At 48.3% G+C, this 23,768-nt stretch overlaps 1 protein-coding gene across 4 annotated transcripts in view; it reads right to left on the bottom strand.

Moving 5' to 3' along the window:
• Window positions 1-23,768, bottom strand: part of LOC110515620 (FERM, ARHGEF and pleckstrin domain-containing protein 1) — a 99,962-nt gene that overhangs the window by 70,601 nt on the left and 5,593 nt on the right. For all 4 annotated transcript variants that reach the window (XM_036973380.1, XM_036973379.1, XM_036973378.1 and 1 more), the window contains exons 2-4: window positions 20,542-20,757; window positions 11,929-12,033; window positions 6,612-6,654 (exon numbers count right to left, since the gene is read on the bottom strand). In XM_036973380.1, the coding sequence (XP_036829275.1) occupies window positions 6,612-6,654; window positions 11,929-12,033; window positions 20,542-20,712 (319 nt within the window). In that variant the 5' untranslated portion in view covers window positions 20,713-20,757. The remainder of the gene's footprint in view (window positions 1-6,611; window positions 6,655-11,928; window positions 12,034-20,541; window positions 20,758-23,768) is intronic.

Raw genomic sequence — 23,768 nt, 5'->3', positions numbered from 1 at the left:
AGAGAGAGAGAGAGATGAGAGAGAGACAGAGAGAGACGAGAGGGAGAGAGAGACGAGAGAGAGAGAGAGAGAGACGAGAGGGAGAGAGACGAGAGAGACGACAGAGAGAGAGACGAGAGAGAGAGAGAGACAGAGAGAGAGAGACAAGATGAGAGAGAGAGCATCATCTTACAACTAATGTAGTTAAAAAGGGTTGTCCTCTCAGTACTATATACCACTAGTACTATACAGGGTTGTCCTCTCAGTACTATATTCCACTAGTACTATACAGGGCTGTCCTCTCAGTACTATATTCCACTAGTACTATACAGGGCTGTCCTCTCAGTACTATATACCACTAGTACTATACAGGGCTGTCCTCTCAGTACTATATTCCACTAGTACTATACAGGGCTGTCCTCTCAGTACTATATTCCACTAGTACTATACAGGGTTGTCCTCTCAGTACTATATTCCAGTAGTACTATACAGGGCTGTCCTCTCAGTACTATATTCCACTAGTACTATACAGGGCTGTCCTCTCAGTACTATATTCCACTAGTACTATACAGGGCTGTCCTCTCAGTACTATATTCCACTAGTACTATACAGGGCTGTCCTCTCAGTACTATATTCCAGTAGTACTATACAGGGCTGTCCTCTCAGTACTATATTCCACTAGTACTATACAGGGCTGTCCTCTCAGTACTATATTCCACTAGTACTATACAGGGCTGTCCTCTCAGTACTATATTCCACTAGTACTATACAGGGCTGTCCTCTCAGTACTATATTCCACTAGTACTATACAGGGCTGTCCTCTCAGTACTATATTCCACTAGTACTATACAGGGCTGTCCTCTCAGTACTATATTCCACTAGTACTATACAGGGCTGTCCTCTCAGTACTATATTCCACTAGTACTATACAGGGCTGTCCTCTCAGTACTATATTCCACTAGTACTATACAGGGCTGTCCTCTCAGTACTATATTCCACTAGTACTATACAGGGCTGTCCTCTCAGTACTATATTCCACTAGTACTATACAGGGCTGTCCTCTCAGTACTATATACCACTAGTACTATACAGGGCTGTCCTCTCAGTACTATATTCCACTAGTACTATACAGGGCTGTCCTCTCAGTACTATATTCCACTAGTACTATACAGGGCTGTCCTCTCAGTACTATATTCCACTAGTACTATACAGGGCTGTCCTCTCAGTACTATATACCACTAGTACTATACAGGGCTGTCCTCTCAGTACTATATTCCACTAGTACTATACAGGGCTGTCCTCTCAGTACTATATTCCACTAGTACTATACAGGGCTGTCCTCTCAGTACTATATTCCACTAGTACTATACAGGGCTGTCCTCTCAGTACTATATTCCACTAGTACTATACAGGGCTGTCCTCTCAGTACTATATACCACTAGTACTATACAGGGCTGTCCTCTCAGTACTATATTCCACTAGTACTATACAGGGCTGTCCTCTCAGCACTATATTCCACTAGTACTATACAGGGCTGTCCTCTCAGCACTATATTCCACTAGTACTATACAGGGCTGTCCTCTCAGTACTATATTCCACTAGTACTATACAGGGCTGTCCTCTCAGTACTATATTCCACTAGTACTATACAGGGCTGTCCTCTCAGTACTATATTCCACTAGTACTATACAGGGCTGTCCTCTCAGTACTATATACCACTAGTACTATACAGGGCTGTCCTCTCAGTACTATATTCCACTAGTACTATACAGGGCTGTCCTCTCAGTACTATATTCCACTAGTACTATACAGGGCTGTCCTCTCAGTACTATATTCCACTAGTACTATACAGGGCTGTCCTCTCAGTACTATATACCACTAGTACTATACAGGGCTGTCCTCTCAGTACTATATTCCACTAGTACTATACAGGGCTGTCCTCTCAGTACTATATTCCACTAGTACTATACAGGGCTGTCCTCTCAGTACTATATTCCACTAGTACTATACAGGGCTGTCCTCTCAGTACTATATTCCAGTAGTACTATACAGGGCTGTCCTCTCAGTACTATATTCCACTAGTACTATACAGGGCTGTCCTCTCAGTACTATATTCCACTAGTACTATACAGGGCTGTCCTCTCAGTACTATATTCCACTAGTACTATACAGGGCTGTCCTCTCAGTACTATATTCCACTAGTACTATACAGGGCTGTCCTCTCAGTACTATATTCCACTAGTACTATACAGGGCTGTCCTCTCAGTACTATATTCCACTAGTACTATACAGGGCTGTCCTCTCAGTACTATATACCACTAGTACTATACAGGGCTGTCCTCTCAGTACTATATTCCACTAGTACTATACAGGGCTGTCCTCTCAGTACTATATTCCACTAGTACTATACAGGGCTGTCCTCTCAGTACTATATTCCAGTAGTACTATACAGGGCTGTCCTCTCAGTACTATATTCCAGTAGTACTATACAGGGCTGTCCTCTCAGTACTATATTCCACTAGTACTATACAGGGCTGTCCTCTCAGTACTATATTCCACTAGTACTATACAGGGCTGTCCTCTCAGTACTATATTCCAGTAGTACTATACAGGGCTGTCCTCTCAGTACTATATTCCACTAGTACTATACAGGGCTGTCCTCTCAGTACTATATTCCACTAGTACTATACAGGGCTGTCCTCTCAGTACTATATACCACTAGTACTATACAGGGCTGTCCTCTCAGTACTATATTCCACTAGTACTATACAGGGCTGTCCTCTCAGTACTATATTCCACTAGTACTATACAGGGCTGTCCTCTCAGTACTATATTCCAGTAGTACTATACAGGGCTGACCTCTCAGTACTATATACCACTAGTACTATACAGGGCTGTCCTCTCAGTACTATATTCCACTAGTACTATACAGGGCTGTCCTCTCAGTACTATATTCCACTAGTACTATACAGGGCTGTCCTCTCAGTACTATATTCCAGTAGTACTATACAGGGCTGTCCTCTCAGTACTATATTCCAGTAGTACTATACAGGGTTGTCCTCTCAGTACTATATTCCAGTAGTACTATACAGGGCTGTCCTCTCAGTACTATATTCCACTAGTACTATACAGGGCTGTCCTCTCAGTACTATATTCCAGTAGTACTATACAGGGCTGTCCTCTCAGTACTATATTCCAGTAGTACTATACAGGGCTGTCCTCTCAGTACTATATTCCAGTAGTACTATACAGGGCTGTCCTCTCAGTACTATATTCCAGTAGTACTATACAGGGCTGTCCTCTCAGTACTATATTCCACTAGTACTATACAGGGCTGTCCTCTCAGTACTATATTCCACTAGTACTATACAGGGCTGTCCTCTCAGTACTATATTCCAGTAGTACTATACAGGGCTGTCCTCTCAGTACTATATTCCAGTAGTACTATACAGGGCTGTCCTCTCAGTACTATATTCCATTGTACTATACAGGGCTGTCCTCTCAGTACTATATTCCAGTAGTACTATACAGGGCTGTCCTCTCAGTACTATATTCCACTAGTACTATACAGGGCTGTCCTCTCAGTACTATATTCCAGTAGTACTATACAGGGTTGTCCTCTCAGTACTATATTCCAGTAGTACTATACAGGGCTGTCCTCTCAGTACTATATTCCAGTAGTACTATACAGGGCTGTCCTCTCAGTACTATATTCCAGTAGTACTATACAGGGCTGTCCTCTCAGTACTATATTCCAGTAGTACTATACAGGGCTGTCCTCTCAGTACTATATTCCACTAGTACTATACAGGGCTGTCCTCTCAGTACTATATTCCACTAGTACTATACAGGGCTGTCCTCTCAGTACTATATTCCAGTAGTACTATACAGGGCTGTCCTCTCAGTACTATATTCCAGTAGTACTATACAGGGCTGTCCTCTCAGTACTATATTCCAGTAGTACTATACAGGGCTGTCCTCTCAGTACTATATTCCAGTAGTACTATACAGGGCTGTCCTCTCAGTACTATATTCCACTAGTACTATACAGGGCTGTCCTCTCAGTACTATATTCCAGTAGTACTATACAGGGTTGTCCTCTCAGTACTATATTCCAGTAGTACTATACAGGGTTGTCCTCTCAGTACTATATTCCAGTAGTACTATACAGGGCTGTCCTCTCAGTACTATATTCCACTAGTACTATACAGGGCTGTCCTCTCAGTACTATATTCCACTAGTACTATACAGGGCTGTCCTCTCAGTACTATATTCCAGTAGTACTATACAGGGCTGTCCTCTCAGTACTATATTCCAGTAGTACTATACAGGGCTGTCCTCTCAGTACTATATTCCAGTAGTACTATACAGGGCTGTCCTCTCAGTACTATATTCCAGTAGTACTATACAGGGCTGTCCTCTCAGTACTATATTCCAGTAGTACTATACAGGGCTGTCCTCTCAGTACTATATTCCAGTAGTACTATACAGGGTTGTCCTCTCAGTACTATATTCCAGTAGTACTATACAGGGTTGTCCTCTCAGTACTATATTCCAGTAGTACTATACAGGGCTGTCCTCTCAGTACTATATTCCAGTAGTACTATACAGGGTTGTCCTCTCAGTACTATATTCCACTAGTACTATACAGGGCTGTCCTCTCAGTACTATATTCCAGTAGTACTATACAGGGCTGTCCTCTCAGTACTATATTCCACTAGTACTATACAGGGCTGTCCTCTCAGTACTATATTCCAGTAGTACTATACAGGGTTGTCCTCTCAGTACTATATTCCAGTAGTACTATACAGGGTTGTCCTCTCAGTACTATATTCCACTAGTACTATACAGGGCTGTCCTCTCAGTACTATATTCCAGTAGTACTATACAGGGCTGTCCTCTCAGTACTATATTCCACTAGTACTATACAGGGTTGTCCTCTCAGTACTATATTCCACTAGTACTATACAGGGCTGTCCTCTCAGTACTATATTCCACTAGTACTATACAGGGCTGTCCTCTCAGTACTATATTCCACTAGTACTATACAGGGTTGTCCTCTCAGTACTATATTCCACTAGTACTATACAGGGTTGTCCTCTCAGTACTATATTCCAGTAGTACTATACAGGGCTGTCCTCTCAGTACTATATTCCACTAGTACTATACAGGGCTGTCCTCTCAGTACTATATTCCACTAGTACTATACAGGGCTGTCCTCTCAGTACTATATTCCAGTAGTACTATACAGGGCTGTCCTCTCAGTACTATATTCCAGTAGTACTATACAGGGCTGTCCTCTCAGTACTATATTCCACTAGTACTATACAGGGCTGTCCTCTCAGTACTATATTCCAGTAGTACTATACAGGGCTGTCCTCTCAGTACTATATTCCAGTAGTACTATACAGGGCTGTCCTCTCAGTACTATATTCCAGTAGTACTATACAGGGCTGTCCTCTCAGTACTATATTCCACTAGTACTATACAGGGCTGTCCTCTCAGTACTATATTCCAGTAGTACTATACAGGGTTGTCCTCTCAGTACTATATTCCACTAGTACTATACAGGGCTGTCCTCTCAGTACTATATTACAGTAGTACTATACAGGGCTGTCCTCTCAGTACTATATTCCACTAGTACTATACAGGGCTGTCCTCTCAGTACTATATTCCACTAGTACTATACAGGGCTGTCCTCTCAGTACTATATTCCACTAGTACTATACAGGGCTGTCCTCTCAGTACTATATTCCACTAGTAGTATACAGGGCTGTCCTCTCAGTACTATATTCCACTAGTACTATACAGGGCTGTCCTCTCAGTACTATATTCCAGTAGTACTATACAGGGCTGTCCTCTCAGTACTATATTCCACTAGTACTATACAGGGCTGTCCTCTCAGTACTATATTCCACTAGTACTATACAGGGCTGTCCTCTCAGTACTATATTCCAGTAGTACTATACAGGGCTGTCCTCTCAGTACTATATTCCACTAGTACTATACAGGGCTGTCCTCTCAGTACTATATTCCAGTAGTACTATACAGGGCTGTCCTCTCAGTACTATATTCCAGTAGTACTATACAGGGCTGTCCTCTCAGTACTATATTCCAGTAGTACTATACAGGGCTGTCCTCTCAGTACTATATTCCAGTAGTACTATACAGGGCTGTCCTCTCAGTACTATATTCCACTAGTACTATACAGGGTTGTCCTCTCAGTACTATATTCCAGTAGTACTATACAGGGCTGTCCTCTCAGTACTATATTCCACTAGTACTATACAGGGTTGTCCTCTCAGTACTATATTCCAGTAGTACTATACAGGGCTGTCCTCTCAGTACTATATTCCAGTAGTACTATACAGGGCTGTCCTCTCAGTACTATATTCCACTAGTACTATACAGGGCTGTCCTCTCAGTGCTATATTCCAGTAGTACTATACAGGGCTGTCCTCTCAGTACTATATTCCAGTAGTACTATACAGGGCTGTCCTCTCAGTACTATATTCCAGTAGTACTATACAGGGCTGTCCTCTCAGTACTATATTCCAGTAGTACTATACAGGGCTGTCCTCTCAGTACTATATTCCAGTAGTACTATACAGGGTTGTCCTCTCAGTACTCACGTCTGATCTGTTTCAGGGTGGGCTTCAGCAGGTCCAACCAGACCTACAGGAAAACCACAAACACAACGCTTCAGAAACACATTAATACAGCTGAGACTGGATGGCTCTGTTCCTGTCTCTAATACAGCTGAGACAGGATGGCTCTGTTCCTGTCTCTAATACAGCTGAGACTGGATGGCTCTGTTCCTGTGTGACCCTGAGACTGGATGGCTCTGTTCCTGTCTGACATTGAGACTGGATGGCTCTGTTCCTGTGAGACCCTGAGACTGGATGGCTCTGTTCCTGTGAGACCCTGAGACTGGATGGCTCTGTTCCTGTGTGACCCTGAGACTGGATGGCTCTGTTCCTGTGAGACCCTGAGACTGGATGGCTCTGTTCCTGTCTGACATTGAGACTGGATGGCTCTGTTCCTGTGTGACCCTGAGACTGGATGGCTCTGTTCCTGTCTGACATTGAGACTGGATGGCTCTGTTCCTGTGAGACCCTGAGACTGGATGGCTCTGTTCCTGTGTGACCCTGAGACTGGATGGCTCTGTTCCTGTCTGACATTGAGACTGGATGGCTCTGTTCCTGTGAGACCCTGAGACTGGATGGCTCTGTTCCTGTCTGACCCTGAGACTGGATGGCTCTGTTCCTGTGTGACCCTGAGACTGGATGGCTCTGTTCCTGTCTCTAATACAGCTGAGACTGGATGGCTCTGTTCCTGTGTGACCCTGAGACTGGATGGCTATGTTCCTGTGAGACCCTGAGACTGGATGGCTCTGTTCCTGTGTGACCCTGAGACTGGATGGCTCTGTTCCTGTGAGACCCTGAGACTGGATGGCTCTGTTCCTGTGTGACCCTGAGCCTGTCTCTAATACAGCTGAGACTGGATGGCTCTGTTCCTGTGTGACCCTGAGCCTGTCTCTAATACAGCTGAGACTGGATGGCTCTGTTCCTGTGTGACCCTGAGCCTGTCTCTAATACAGCTGAGACTGGATGGCCCTGTTCCTGTGTGACCCTGAGCCTGTCTCTAATACAGCTGAGACTGGATGGCTCTGTTCCTGTGTGACCCTGAGCCTGTCTCTAATACAGCTGAGACTGGATGGCTCTGTTCCTGTGTGACCCTGAGCCTGTCTCTAATACAGCTGAGACTGGATGGCTCTGTTCCTGTGTGACCCTGAGCCTGTCTCTAATACAGCTGAGACTGGATGGCTCTGTTCCTGTGTGACCCTGAGCCTGTCTCTAATACAGCTGAGACTGGATGGCTCTGTTCCTGTGTGACCCTGAGCCTGTCTCTAATACAGCTGAGACTGGATGGCTCTGTTCCTGTGTGACCCTGAGCCTGTCTCTAATACAGCTGAGACTGGATGGCTCTGTTCCTGTGTGACCCTGAGCCTGTCTCTAATACAGCTGAGACTGGATGGCTCTGTTCCTGTGTGACCCTGAGCCTGTCTCTAATACAGCTGAGACTGGATGGCTCTGTTCCTGTGTGACCCTGAGACTGGATGGCTCTGTTCCTGTGTGACCCTGAGACTGGATGGTTCTGTTCCTGTGTGACCCTGAGACTGGATGGCTCTGTTCCTGTGTGACCCTGAGACTGGATGGCTCTGTTCCTGTGTGACCCTGAGACTGGATGGCTCTGTTCCTGTGTGACCCTGAGACTGGATGGCTCTGTTCCTGTGTGACCCTGAGACTGGATGGCTCTGTTCCTGTGTGACCCTGAGACTGGATGGCTCTGTTCCTGTGTGACCCTGAGACTGGATGGCTCTGTTCCTGTCTGAGACCCTGAGACTGGATGGCTCTGTTCCTGTGTGACCCTGAAACTGGATGGCTCTGTTCCTGTGTGACCCTGAGACTGGATGGCTCTGTTCCTGTGTGACCCTGAGACTGGATGGCTCTGTTCCTGTCTGACCCTGAGACTGGATGGCTCTGTTCCTGTCTGACCCTGAGACTGGATGGCTCTGTTCCTGTGTGACCCTGAGACTTGATGGCTCTGTTCCTGTGTGACCCTGAGACTGGATGGCTCTGTTCCTGTCTGACCCTGAGACTGGATGGCTCTGATCCTGTCTGACCCTGAGACTGGATGGCTCTGTTCCTGTGAGACCCTGAGACTGGATGGCTCTGTTCCTGTGTGACCCTGAGACTGGATGGCTCTGTTCCTGTGTGACCCTGAGACTGGATGGCTCTGTTCCTGTGTGTGACCCTGAGATTGGATGGCTCTGTTCCTGTGTGACCCTGAGACTGGATGGCTCTGTTCCTGTGAGACCCTGAGACTGGATGGCTCTGTTCCTGTGTGACCCTGAGACTGGATGGCTCTGTTCCTGTGTGACCCTGAGACTGGATGGCTCTGTTCCTGTGTGACCCTGAGACTGGATGGCTCTGTTCCTGTCTGACCCTGAGACTGGATGGCTCTGTTCCTGTGAGACCCTGAGACTGGATGGTTCTGTTCCTGTGAGACCCTGAGACTGGATGGCTCTGTTCCTGTGAGACCCTGAGACTGTCTCTAATACAGCTGAGACTGGATGGCTCTGTTCCTGTGAGACCCTGAGACTGGATGGCTCTGTTCCTGTGGGAGACCCTGAGACTGGATGTCTCTGTTCCTGTGTGACCCTGAGACTGGATGGCTCTGATCCTGTGAGACCCTGAGACTGGATGGCTCTGTTCCTGTCTGACCCTGAGACTGGATGTCTCTGATCCTGTGAGACCCTGAGACTGGATGGCTCTGTTCCTGTCTGACCCTGAGACTGGATGGCCCTGTTCCTGTGAGACCCTGAGACTGGATGGCTCTGTTCCTGTGAGACCCTGAGACTGGATGGCTCTGTTCCTGTGGGAGACCCTGAGACTGGATGGCTCTGTTCCTGTGTGACCCTGAGACTGGATGGCTCTGATCCTGTGAGACCCTGAGACTGGATGGCTCTGTTCCTGTGAGACCCTGAGACTGTCTCTAATACAGCTGAGACTGGATGGCTCTGTTCCTGTGAGACCCTGAGACTGGATGGCTCTGTTCCTGTGTGAGACCCTGAGACTGGATGTCTCTGTTCCTGTGTGACCCTGAGACTGGATGGCTCTGATCCTGTGAGACCCTGAGACTGGATGGCTCTGTTCCTGTCTGACCCTGAGACTGGATGGCTCTGATCCTGTGAGACCCTGAGACTGGATGGCTCTGTTCCTGTCTGACCCTGAGACTGGATGGCCCTGTTCCTGTGAGACCCTGAGACTGGATGGCTCTGTTCCTGTGAGACCCTGAGACTGGATGGCTCTGTTCCTGTGAGACCCTGAGACTGGATGGCTCTGTTCCTGTGTGACCCTGAGACTGGATGGCTCTGTTCCTGTGAGACCCTGAGACTGGATGGCTCTGTTCCTGTGTGACCCTGAGACTGGATGGCTCTGTTCCTGTGTGACCCTGAGACTGGATGGCTCTGTTCCTGTGTGACCCTGAGACTGGATGGCTCTGTTCCTGTGTGACCCTGAGACTGGATGGCTCTGTTCCTGTGAGACCCTGAGACTGGATGGCTCTGTTCCTGTGAGACCCTGAGACTGGATGGCTCTGTTCCTGTCTGACCCTGAGACTGGATGGCTCTGATCCTGTGTGACCCTGAGACTGGATGGCTCTGATCCTGTGTGACCCTGAGACTGGATGGCTCTGTTCCTGTGTGACCCTGAGACTGGATGGCTCTGATCCTGTGTGACCCTGAGACTGGATGGCTCTGTTCCTGTGAGACCCTGAGACTGGATGGCTCTGTTCCTGTGTGACCCTGAGACTGGATGGCTCTGTTCCTGTGTGACCCTGAGACTGGATGGCTCTGTTCCTGTGAGACCCTGAGACTGGATGGCTCTGTTCCTGTGTGACCCTGAGACTGGATGGCTCTGTTCCTGTGTGACCCTGAGACTGGATGGCTCTGTTCCTGTGAGACCCTGAGACTGGATGGCTCTGTTCCTGTGTGACCCTGAGACTGGATGGCTCTGTTCCTGTGAGACCCTGAGACTGGATGGCTCTGTTCCTGTGTGACCCTGAGACTGGATGGCTCTGTTCCTGTGTGACCCTGAGACTGGATGGTTCTGTTCCTGTGTGACCCTGAGACTGGATGGCTCTGTTCCTGTGAGACCCTGAGACTGGATGGCTCTGTTCCTGTGAGACCCTGAGACTGGATGGCTCTGTTCCTGTCTGACCCTGAGACTGGATGGCTCTGATCCTGTGTGACCCTGAGACTGGATGGCTCTGTTCCTGTGTGACCCTGAGACTGGATGGCTCTGTTCCTGTGAGACCCTGAGACTGGATGGCTCTGTTCCTGTGAGACCCTGAGACTGGATGGCTCTGTTCCTGTGTGACCCTGAGACTGGATGGCTCTGTTCCTGTGTGACCCTGAGACTGGATGGCTCTGTTCCTGTGTGACCCTGAGACTGGATGGCTCTGTTCCTGTGTGACCCTGAGACTGGATGGCTCTGTTCCTGTGTGACCCTGAGACTGGATGGCTCTGTTCCTGTGTGACCCTGAGACTGGATTGCTCTGTTCCTGTGTCTGACCCTGAGACTGGATGGCTCTGTTCCTGTGTGACCCTGAGACTGGATGGCTCTGTTCCTGTGTGACCCTGAGACTGGATGGCTCTGTTCCTGTGTGACCCTGAGACTGGATGGCTCTGTTCCTGTGTGAGACCCTGAGACTGGATGGCTCTGTTCCTGTGTGACCCTGAGACTGGATGGCTCTGTTCCCCTGTCTGGGATTAATGCAGCCAGACTTACCATTATCAAGTCACCAGTACCACTGTCCAGGAGCCAGTATTGAGTCACCAGTACCACTGTCCAGGGGCCAGTATTGCGAGTCACCTGTACAGGGGCCAGTATTGAGAGACACCAGTACCACTGTCCAGGGGCCAGTGTTGAGTCACCAGTACCACTGTCCAGGGGCCAGTATTGAGAGTTACCTGTCCAGGGGCCAGTATTGAGAGTCACCAGTACCACTGTCCAGGGACCAGTATTGAGAGACACCAGTACCACTGTCCAGGGGCCAGTATTGAGAGTCACCAGTACCACTGTCCAGGGGCCAGTATTGAGAGTCACCAGTACCACTGTCCAGGGGCCAGTATTGAGAGTCACCAGTACCACTGTCCAGGGGCCAGTGTTGAGTCACCAGTACCACTGTCCAGGGGCCAGTGTTGAGAGTCACCAGTACCACTGTCCAGGGGCCAGTATTGAGAGTCACGCAACATCCATGATTCAGAACATTGCAGACAGAAAAGTAGGCAGGGCAAAAGGCTCTGGGCAGAGGTAGTGAGCTCTATAGAGTACAGGGTTCCATTTGGGACACACCATAGTGAATAAAGCACTTCTGTCTCACCATCATCCTCCTGGGGTTCTGGTACTGGAGACCGAAGTAGTCTCTTTCAGCCAGGTTCAGATGGACACACACCAGGTCAAAAAGAGCCTTGGCTGGGGCTCGTTGCTGTGGAGAGAGAGAGCAGAACACACACCAGGTTACAGAGCAGAACACACACAGAGTTACAGAGCAGAAAACACACAGAGTTACAGAGCAGAACACACACCAGGTTACAGAACACACACCAGGTTACAGAGCAGAACACACACAGAGTTACAGAACACACACCAGGTTACAGAGCAGAACACACACAGAGTTACAGAACACACACCAGGTTACAGAGCACACACCAGGTTACAGAGCAGAACACACACCAGGTTACAGAACACACACCAGGTTACAGAACACACACCAGGTTACAGAGCACACACCAGGTTACAGAGCAGAACACACACCAGGTTACAGAACACACACCAGGTTACAGAGCAGAACACACACCAGGTTACAGAACACACACAGAGTTACAGAGCAGAACACACACAGAGTTACAGAGCAGAACACACACAGAGTTACAGAGCAGAACACACACCAGGTTACAGAACACACACCAGGTTACAGAACACACACCAGGTTACAGAACACACACCAGGTTACAGAGCAGAACACACACCAGGTTACAGAGCAGAACACACACCAGGTTACAGAACACACACCAGGTTACAGAGCAGAACACACACCAGGTTACAGAACACACACCAGGTTACAGAACACACACCAGGTTACAGAGCAGAACACACACCAGGTTACAGAACACACACCAGGTTACAGAACACACACCAGGTTACGGAACACACACCAGGTTACAGAGCAGAACACACACCAGGTTTCAGAACACACACAGAGTTACAGAGCAGAACACACACAGAGTTACAGAGCAGAACACACACAGAGTTACAGAACACACACCAGGTTACAGAACACACACCAGGTTACAGAACACACACCAGGTTACAGAACACACACCAGGTTACAGAGCAGAACACACACAGAGTTACAGAGCAGAACACACACCAGGTTACAGAACACACACCAGGTTAGAGAGCAGAACACACACAGAGTTACAGAGCAGAACACACACCAGGTTACAGAGCAGAACACACACCAGGTTACAGAGCAGAACACACACCAGGTTACAGAACACACACCAGGTTACAGAGCAGAACACACACCAGGTTACAGAACAGAACACACACCAGGTTACAGAACACACACCAGGTTACAGAACACACACCAGGTTACAGAACAGAACACACACCAGGTTACAGAGCAGAACACACACACCAGGTTACAGAACACACACCAGGTTACAGAGCAGAACACACACCAGGTTACAGAACAGAACACACACCAGGTTACAGAGCAGAACACACACCAGGTTACAGAGCAGAACACACACCAGGTTACAAAGCAGAACACACACCAGGTTACAGAACAGAACACACACCAGGTTACAGTGCAGAACACACACCAGGTTACAGAGCAGAACACACACCAGGTTACAGAGCAGAACACACACACCAGGTTACAGAGCAGAACACACACCAGGTTACAGAGCAGAACACACACCAGGTTACAGAGCAGAACACACACCAGGTTACAGAACACACAACAGGTTACAGAGCAGAACACACACCAGGTTACAGAGCAGAACACACACCAGGTTACAGAGCAGAACACCCACCAGGTTACAGAACACACACCAGGTTACAGAGCAGAACACACACCAGGTTACAGAACAGAACACACACCAGGTTAAAGAACACACACCAGGTTACAGAGCAGAACACACACCAGGTTACAGAGCAGAACACACACCAGGTTACAGAGCAGAACACACACCAGGTTACAGAACAGAACACACACCAGGTTACAGAGCAGAACACACACCAGGTTACAGAGCAGAACACACACCAGGTTACAGAGCAGAACACACACCAGGTTACAGAGCAGAACACACACCAGGTTACAGAGCAGAACACGCACCAGGTTACAGAGCACAACACGCACCAGGTTACAGAACAGAACACGCACCAGGTTACAGACAGAACACACACCAGGTTACAGAACAGAACACACACCAGGTTACAGAGCAGAACACACACCAGGTTACAGAGCAGAACACCCACCAGGTTACAGAACACACACCAGGTTACAGAGCAGAACACACACCAGGTTACAGAACAGAACACACACCAGGTTAAAGAACACACACCAGGTTACAGAGCAGAACACACACCAGGTTACAGAGCAGAACACACACCAGGTTACAGAGCAGAACACACACCAGGTTACAGAACAGAACACACACCAGGTTACAGAGCAGAACACACACCAGGTTACAGAGCAGAACACACACCAGGTTACAGAGCAGAACACACACCAGGTTACAGAGCAGAACACACACCAGGTTACAGAGCAGAACACGCACCAGGTTACAGAGCACAACACGCACCAGGTTACAGAACAGAACACGCACCAGGTTACAGACAGAACACACACCAGGTTACAGAACAGAACACACACCAGGTTACAGAGCAGAACACACACCAGGTTACAGAGCAGAAAACACACACCAAGTTACAGAGCAGAACACACACCAGGTTACAGAGCAGAACACGCACCAGGTTACAGAACAGAAAACACACCAGGTTACAGACAGAACACGCACCAGGTTGGTTACAGAACACACACCAGGTTACAGAGCAGAACACACACCAGGTTACAGAGCAGAACACACACCAGGTTACAGAGCAGAACACACACCAGGTTACAGAACACACACCAGGTTACAGAGCAGAACACACACCAGGTTACAGAGCAGAACACACACCAGGTTACAGAGCAGAACACCCACCAGGTTACAGAACACACACCATGTTACCGAGCAGAACACCCACCAGGTTACAGAACAGAACACACACCGGGTTACAGAACAGAACACACACCAGGTTATAGAACACACACCAGGTTACAGAGCAGAACACACACCAGGTTACAGAACAGAACACACACCAGGTTACAGAACAGAACACACACCAGGTTATAGAACACACACCAGGTTACAGAGCAGAACACACACCAGGTTACAGAACAGAACACACACCAGGTTACAGAGCAGAACACACACCAGGTTACAGAACACATACCGGGTTACAGAACACACACCGGGTTACAGAACAGAACACACACCAGGTTACAGAGCAGAACACACACCATGTTACAGAGCAGAACACACACCAGGTTACAGAACACACACCGGGTTACAGAACACATACCGGGTTACAGAACAGAACACACACACCGGGTTACAGAGCAGAACACACACCAGGTTACAGAACAGAACACACACCAGGTTACAGAACAGAGCACACACCAGGTTACAGAGCAGAACACACACCAGGTTACAGAACAGAACACACACCAGGTTACAGAACAGAACACACACCGGGTTACAGAGCAGAACACACGCCAGGTTACAGAACAGAACACACACCATGTTACAGAGCAGAACACACAAGGGGTTACAGAGCAGAACACACACCATGGTACAGAGCAGAACACACACCGGGTTACAGAGCAGAACACACACCAGGTTACAGACAGAACACACACCAGGTTACAGAACAGAACACACACCAGGTTACAGAACAGAACACACACCAGGTTACAGAGCAGAACACACAAGGGGTTACAGAGCAGAACACACACCATGGTACAGAGCAGAACACACACCGGGTTACAGAGCAGAACACACACCAGGTTACAGACAGAACACACACCAGGTTACAGAACAGAACACACACCAGGTTACAGAACAGAACACACACCAGGTTACAGAACAGAACACACACCAGGTTACAGAGCAGAACACACACCGGGTTACAGAGCAGAACACACACCATGTTACAGAGCAGAACACACACGATGTTACAGAGCAGAACACACACCAGGTTACAGAACACACACCAGGTTACAGAACACACACCAGGTTACAGAACACACACCAGGTTACAGAGCAGAACACACACCAGGTTACAGAACAGAACACACACCAGGTTACAGAACAGAACACACACCATGTTACAGAGCAGAACACACACCATGTTACAGAGCAGAACACACACCATGTTACAGAGCAGAACACACACCAGGTTACAGAGCAGAACACCCACCAGGTTACAGAACACACACCAGGTTACAACAGAGCAGAACACACACCAGGTTACAGAACACACACCAGGTTACAACAGAGCAGAACACACATCGGGTTACAGACAGATTTATTTTTACCTTTATTTAACCAGGCAAGTCAGTTAAGAACAAATTCTTATTTTCAATGATGCCTAGGAACAGTGGGTTAACTGCCTGTTCAGGGGCAGAACGGGGATTAGATCTTGCAAGCTTTAAGTTACAAGTCCAAAGCTCTAACAACTAAGCTACCTGCCGCCCCCGACAGCCAAGAGAATGTGAAGGATTGATCCTCCACTATTAAAGCATTGGTATCAGAGACTGGGAACTATGGACCTCATTGGTATCAGAGCCTGGGAACTATGGACCTCATTGGTATCTGAGCCTGGGGACTATGGACCTCATTGGTATCAGAGCCTGGGAACTATGGACCTCATTGGTATCAGAGCCTGGGAACTATGGACCTCATTGGTATCAGAGCCTGGGAACTATGGACCTCATTGGTATCAGAGCCTGGGAACTATGGACCTCATTGGTATCAGAGCCTGGGAACTATGGACCTCATTGGTATCAGAGCCTGGGAACTATGGACCTCATTGGTATCAGAGCCTGGGAACTATGGACCTCATTGGTATCAGAGCCTGGGAACTATGGACCTCATTGGTATCAGAGCCTGGGAACTATGGACCTCATTGGTATCAGAGCCTGGGAACTATGGACCTCATTGGTATCAGAGCCTGGGAACTATAGACCACATTGGTATCAGAGCCTGGGAACTATAGACCTCATTGGTATCAGAGCCTGGGAACTATAGACCTCATCTAAAGCATTGTTATCAGAGCCTGGGAACTATGGACGTCATTGGTATCAGAGCCTGGGAACTATATACCTCATTGGTATCAGAGCCTGGGAACTATAGACCTCATTGGTATCAAAGCCTGGGAACTATGGACCTCATCCAAAGCATTGGTATCAGAGCCTGGGAACTATAGACCTCATCTAAAGCATTGTTATCAGAGCCTGGGACCTATGGACGTCATTGGTATCAGAGCCTGGGAACTATAGACCTCATTGGTATCAAAGCCTGGGAACTATGGACCTCATTGGTATCAGAGCCTGGGTACTAGAGACCTCACTGGTATCAGAGCCTGGGAACTACTGACCTCATCTAAAGCATTGGTATCAGAGCCTGGGAACTATGGACCTCATTGGTATCAAAGCCTGGGAACTATGGACCTCATCCAAAGCATTGGTATCAGAGCCTGGGAACTATAGACCTCATCTAAAGCATTGTTATCAGAGCCTGGGAACTATGGACGTCATTGGTATCAGAGCCTGGGAACTATATACCTCATTGGTATCAGAGCCTGGGAACTATGGACCTCATCTAAAGCATTGGTATCAGAGCCTGGGAACTATGGACCTCATTGGTATCAGAGCCTGGGAACTATGGACCTCATTGGTATCAGAGCCTGGGAACTATGGACCTCATTGGTATCAGAGCCTGGGAACTATAGACCTCATTGGTATCAGAGCCATGGGAACCATGGACCTCATCCAAAGCATTGGTATCAGAGCCTGGGAACTTCCGACGCCGACAGAGATGGCCGCCTCGCTTCGCGTTCCTAGGAAACTACGCAGTTTTTTGTTTTTTTACGTGTTATTTCTTACATCGAAGAACTACTGAATATAAGAGCAGCGTCAACTCATCATCAGTACGACCAAGAATATGACTTTCCCGAAGCGGATCCTGTGTTCTGCCTTCCACCCAGGACAATGGAATGGATCCCAGCCTGCGACCCAAAACAGCGATGTCGTAAAAGAGGCAAACGAAGCGGTCTTCTGGTCAGGCTCCGGAGACGGGCACATCGCGCGCCACTCCCTAGCATACTACTCCAATGTCCAGTCTCTTGACATCAAGGTTGATGAAATCCGAGCAAGGGTAGCATTCCAGAGGGACATCAGGGACAGTAACGTTCTTTGCTTCACGGAAACATGGCTCACTCGAGAGACGCTATCGGAGTCGGTGCAGACAGCTGGTTTCTCCACGCATCGCGCCGACAGAAACAATCTTCTGGTAAGAAGAGGGGCGGGGGCGTATGCTTTATGGTTAACGAGACGTGGTGCGGTCACAACAACATACAGGAACTCAAGTCCTTCTGTTCACCTGATTTAGAATTCCTCATAATCAAATGTCGACCGCATTATCTACCAAGGGAATTCTCTTCGATTATAATCACAGCCGTATATATTCCCCCCCAAGCAGACACATCGACTAAATAACTTTTTTGCCCGCTTTGAGGACAATACAGTGCCACTGACACGGCCCGCAACCAAAACATGCGGACTCTCCTTCACTGCAGCCGAGGTGAGTAAAACATTTAAACGTGTTAACCCTCGCAAGGCTGCAGGCCCAGACGGCATCCCCAGCCGCGCCCTCAGAGCATGCGCAGACCAGCTGGCTGGTGTGTTTACGGACATATTCAATCAATCCTTATCCCAGTCTGCTGTTCCCACATGCTTCAAGAGGGCCACCATTGTTCCTGTTCCCAAGAAAGCTAAGGTAACTGAGCTAAACGACTGCCGCCCCGTAGCACTCACTTCAGTCATCATGAAGTGCTTTGAGAGACTAGTCAAGGACCATATCACCTCCACCCTACCTGACACCCTAGACCCACTCCAATTTGCTTACCGCCCAAATAGGTCCACAGACGATGCAATCTCAACCACACTGCACACTGCCCTAACCCATCTGGACAAGAGGAATACCTATGTGAGAATGCTGCCCATCGACTACAGCTCAGCATTTAACACCATAGTACCCTCCAAACTCGTCATCAAGCTCGAGACCCTGGGTCTCGACCCCGCCCTGTGCAACTGGGTACTGGACTTCCTGACGGGCCGCCCCCAGGTGGTGAGGGTAGGCAACAACATCTCCACCCCGCTGATCCTCAACACTGGGGCCCCACAAGGGTGCGTTCTGAGCCCTCTCCTGTACTCCCTGTTCACCCACGACTGCGTGGCCACGCACGCCTCCAACTCAATCATCAAGTTTGCGGACGACACAACAGTGGTAGGCTTGATTACCAACAACGACGAGACGGCCTACAGGGAGGAGGTGAGGGCCCTCAGAGTGTGGTGTCAGGAAAATAACCTCACACTCAACGTCAACAAAACAAAGGAGATGGTTGTGGACTTCAGGAAACAGCAGAGGGAACACCCCCCTATCCACATCGATGGAACAGTAGTGGAGAGGGTAGTAAGTTAAGTTCCTCGGCGTACACATCACAGACAAACTGAATTGGTCCACCCACACAGACAGCATTGTGAAGAAGGCGCAGCAGCGCCTCTTCAACCTCAGGAGGCTGAAGAAATTTGGCTTGTCACCAAAAGCACTCACAAACTTCTACAGATGCACAATTGAGAGCATCCTGTCGGGCTGTATCACCGCTTGGTACGGCAACTGCTCCGCCCACAACCGTAAGGCTCTCCAGAGGGTAGTGAGGTCCGCTCAACGCATCACCGGGGGCAAACTACCTGCCCTCCAGGACACCTACACCACCCGATGTCACAGGAAGGCCATAAACATCATCAAGTACAACAACCACCCGAGCCACTGCCTGTTCACCCCGCTATCATCCAGAAGGCGAGGTCAGTACAGGTGCATCAAAGCTGGGACCGAGAGACTGAAAAACAGCTTCTATCTCAAGGCCATCAGACTGTTAAACAGCCACCACTAAAATTGAGTGGCTGCTGCCAACACACTGACTCAACTCCAGCCACTTTAATAATGGGAATTGATGGGAATTGATGTAAAATATCACTAGCCACTTTAAACAATGCTACTTAATATAATGTTTACATACCCTACATTATTCATCTCATATGTATATGTATATACTGTACTCTATATCATCTACTGCATCTTTATGTAATACATGTATCACTAGCCACTTTAAACTATGCCACTGTTTACATACTCATCTCATATGTATATACTGTACTCGATACCATCTACTGCATCTTGCCTATGCCGTTCTGTACCATCACTCATTCATATATCTTTATGTACATATTCTTTATCCCTTTACACTTGTGTGTATAAGGTAGTAGTTTTGGAATTGTTAGCTAGATTACTCGTTGGTTATTACTGCATTTTCGGAACTAGAAGCACAAGCATTTCGCTACACTCGCATTAACATCTGCTAACCATGTGCATGTGACAAATAAAATGTTATTTGATTTGATATACCTCATTGGTATCAGAGCCTGGGAACTATGGACCTCATTGGTATCAGAGCCTGGGAACTATAGACCTCATCTAAAGCATTGTGGTTGCTCCAGCATGTCATTCCTCCCATAGAGCTAAATAGTTCCTGTACTCACTGATATGTCGAAGACCTCGGTGACGTCGTCCAGCAGCTGTACCCGGATAGAGACCTGTCGTCCTGGGGGCGTGGTTGGGGGTCGCTGACCTGGTTCCAGGGTAGACACCCCTAAACTCTCTGGGATCCCCAGCCTCTGGCCAGCCACCTCCCTGTCCCCTGGCTCCACCATGGCGCCTCAGTCAGCAGAATCAGCCTCTCTACTACCCTCACACACCTGGGGACAGACAGGGAGACACGTACAGGATCCACTCTGACAACAAGGACATATCTGAAGATGGAAGTTTTCCCATATAGAGCTAATAGCAGGGCAATTTAGGTTGATTTAGTGTCTCAAACCAGGGAGTTTATTAGCAGGGCTATTTAGGTGGATTTAGTGTCTCAAACCAGGGAGTTTATTAGCAGGGCTATTTAGGTGGATTTAGTGTCTCAAACCAGGGAATTTATTAGCAGGGCTATTTAGGTTGATTTAGTGTCTCCAACCAGGGAGTTTATTAGCAGGGCTATTTAGGTGGATTTAGTGTCTCAAACCAGGGAGTTTATTAGCAGGGCTATTTAGGTTGATTTAGTGTCTCAAACCAGGGAGTTTATTAGCAGAGCTATTTAGGTTGATTTAGTGTCTCAAACCAGGGAGTTTATTAGCATTCTTCATCAAGACGGCAAAATGTTATTATTGACAATGAAAGAAGTGGGAATGTTATTCCTTTGTTTTTTAATTGCTACATTTAATATCAATATAGTATTAAATAAATAGTTTTCCAGATTGTATTTTGGCGACGCAAATATTGGGTCAAGACTGAGACAACCTGGTTGAATTTGGGTCCTGAGGCACAACCAGCTGAGAACCACTGCTTTAGAGGGCAGAGTGTTGTTTTTGATACTAACAACCTATAAATGTTGTTGTGTCCATCTATTCTCTTGCTACAGCTTTTTTTAGTTACAGTAGTTCCATTGATGTTTCAGGAAGCAAGCAGCCCTCCCAGTCTGGGTGGACAGAGACAGAGAACAGAGACCCAGCCGGAGCAGCAAGGCCATGGCCTGTTTCCAGAACAGACACAGGTTGCCATGGGAATATAAGTATTCAGCCCAAAAAAGGACAGACAATTACTGTGAGAACCAGGCCAGATGCAGTACTTCCCTGTCTAAACCAGGCCAGGTGCAGTACTTCCCTGTCTAAACCAGGCCAGGTGCAGTACTTCCCTGTCTAAACCAGTCCAGATGCAGTACTTCCCTGTCTAAACCAGGCCAGATGCAGTACTTCCCTGTCTAAACCAGGCCAGATGCAGTACTTCCCTGTCTAAACCAGGCCAGATAGAGGACTTCTCTTTCGGAATCAGAGAGCACTTCATCTGAGGGAGTGAACCCCATCGGTGGTCAGTGACCTAACAGCTAACACAGCAACATTTCAGCCAGCTTGCAGGTGAGTCACTAGACTCCTCCATGATGACGAAACAAGTCTAGAAAACCCAATGGTATTTCAGCTGGGACAGACTAAACCAGACAGTAACGTTGATATAGACAGACACATATAGGGATTAAAGGAGGTTGAAGGATGAGACAGAGCATACCTCTGTCCCTCAGCCCTCAGGCCATCCTCCTCAACGTCAGCGGAACCACAGTCCTGCTCCTCGGCCCCCTGGAGGGGTCGACACTAACGGAGCCAACGGAGATGCGGAACCACAGCCCTGCTCCTCGACCCCCTGGAGGGGTCGACACTAACGGAGCCAACGGAGATGCGGAACCACAGCCCTGCTCATCGGCCCCCTGGAGGGGTCGACACTAACGGAGCCAACAGAGATGCGGAACCACAGCCCTGCTCCTCGATCCCCTGGAGGGGTCGACACTAACGGAGCCAACGGAGATGCGGAACCACAGCCCTGCTCCTCGATCCCCTGGAGGGGTCGACACTAACGGAGCCAACGGAGATGCGGATCCACAGCCCTGCTCCTCGGCCCTGGAGGGGTCGACACTAACGGAGCCAACAGAGATGTGGAACCACAGCCCTGCTCCTCGACCCCCTGGAGGGGTCGACACTAACGGAGCCAACGGAGATCCGGAACCACAGCCCTGCTCCTCGACCCCCTGGAGGGGTCGACACTAACGGAGCCAACGGAGATCCGGAACCACAGCCCTGCTCCTCGATCCCCTGGAGGGGTCGACACTAACGGAGCCAACGGAGATCCGGAACCACAGCCCTGCTCTTCGACCCCTCCACTAACGGAGCCAACGGAGATCCATTTGCACGGTCGCTCTCGCTACCTACATGTGTGCGACTGAATGTTTGGAACACAACACAAACGGAGAGCACTTTACTGTCTACAAAACACAACGTTCCAAATCAGTGAGTTCATCAATCCCAGACCAGATCAGACATGACCGGGCTGAATTAATCTCATCCTATACAAGTTCCTTCCACCATTCTCCTGTTGACTGATCTAAAGACTAAATAGGTGACAGCATCATTGGTTGAGGGATTTGACAGACGACAGAACATGCGACCTTCCGAGAAAAATAGCCGTATTTCAGCTACAGTAGATCCCCAGAGATAAGTCAGTATTTCAGCTACAGTAGATCCCCAGGGATAAGTCAGTATTTCAGCTACAATAGATCCCCAGAGATAAGTCAGTATTTCAGCTACAGTAGATCCCCAGGGATAAGTCAGTATTTCAGCTACAGTAGATTCCCAGAGATAAGTCAGTATTTCAGCTACAGTAGATCCCCAGAGATAAGTCAGTATTTCAGCTACAGTAGATCCCCAGAGATAAGTCAGTATTTCAGCTACAGTAGATCCCCAGAGATAAGTCAGTATTTCAGCTACAGTAGATCCCCAGAGATAAGTCAGTATTTCAGCTACAGTAGATTCCCAGGGATAAGTCAGTATTTCAGCTACAGTAGATCCCCAGAGATAAGTCAGTATTTCAGCTACAGTAGATCCCCAGGGATAAGTCAGTATTTCAGCTACAGTAGATCCCCAGAGATAAGTCAGTATTTCAGCAACAGTAGAACCCTGGTCAAAAGCCTCCAAAATGGCACCCTATTCCCATAGACCCTGGTCGAAAGGATCCAAAATGGCACCCTATGGGCATTGGTCAAAACCATCCAAAATGGCACCCTATTCCCTATGGGCCCTGGTCAAAAGCCTCCAAAATGGCACCCTATTCCCTATGGGCATTGGTCAAAAGCCTCCAAAATGGCACCCTATTCCCTATGGGCCCTGGTCCAAAGCCT

This window comes from Oncorhynchus mykiss, unplaced genomic scaffold, assembly GCF_013265735.2.
Source record: "Oncorhynchus mykiss isolate Arlee unplaced genomic scaffold, USDA_OmykA_1.1 un_scaffold_240, whole genome shotgun sequence".
Classification (NCBI taxonomy): Eukaryota; Metazoa; Chordata; class Actinopteri; order Salmoniformes; family Salmonidae; genus Oncorhynchus; species Oncorhynchus mykiss.
This window is presented reverse-complemented; position numbering and strand designations above follow the sequence as displayed.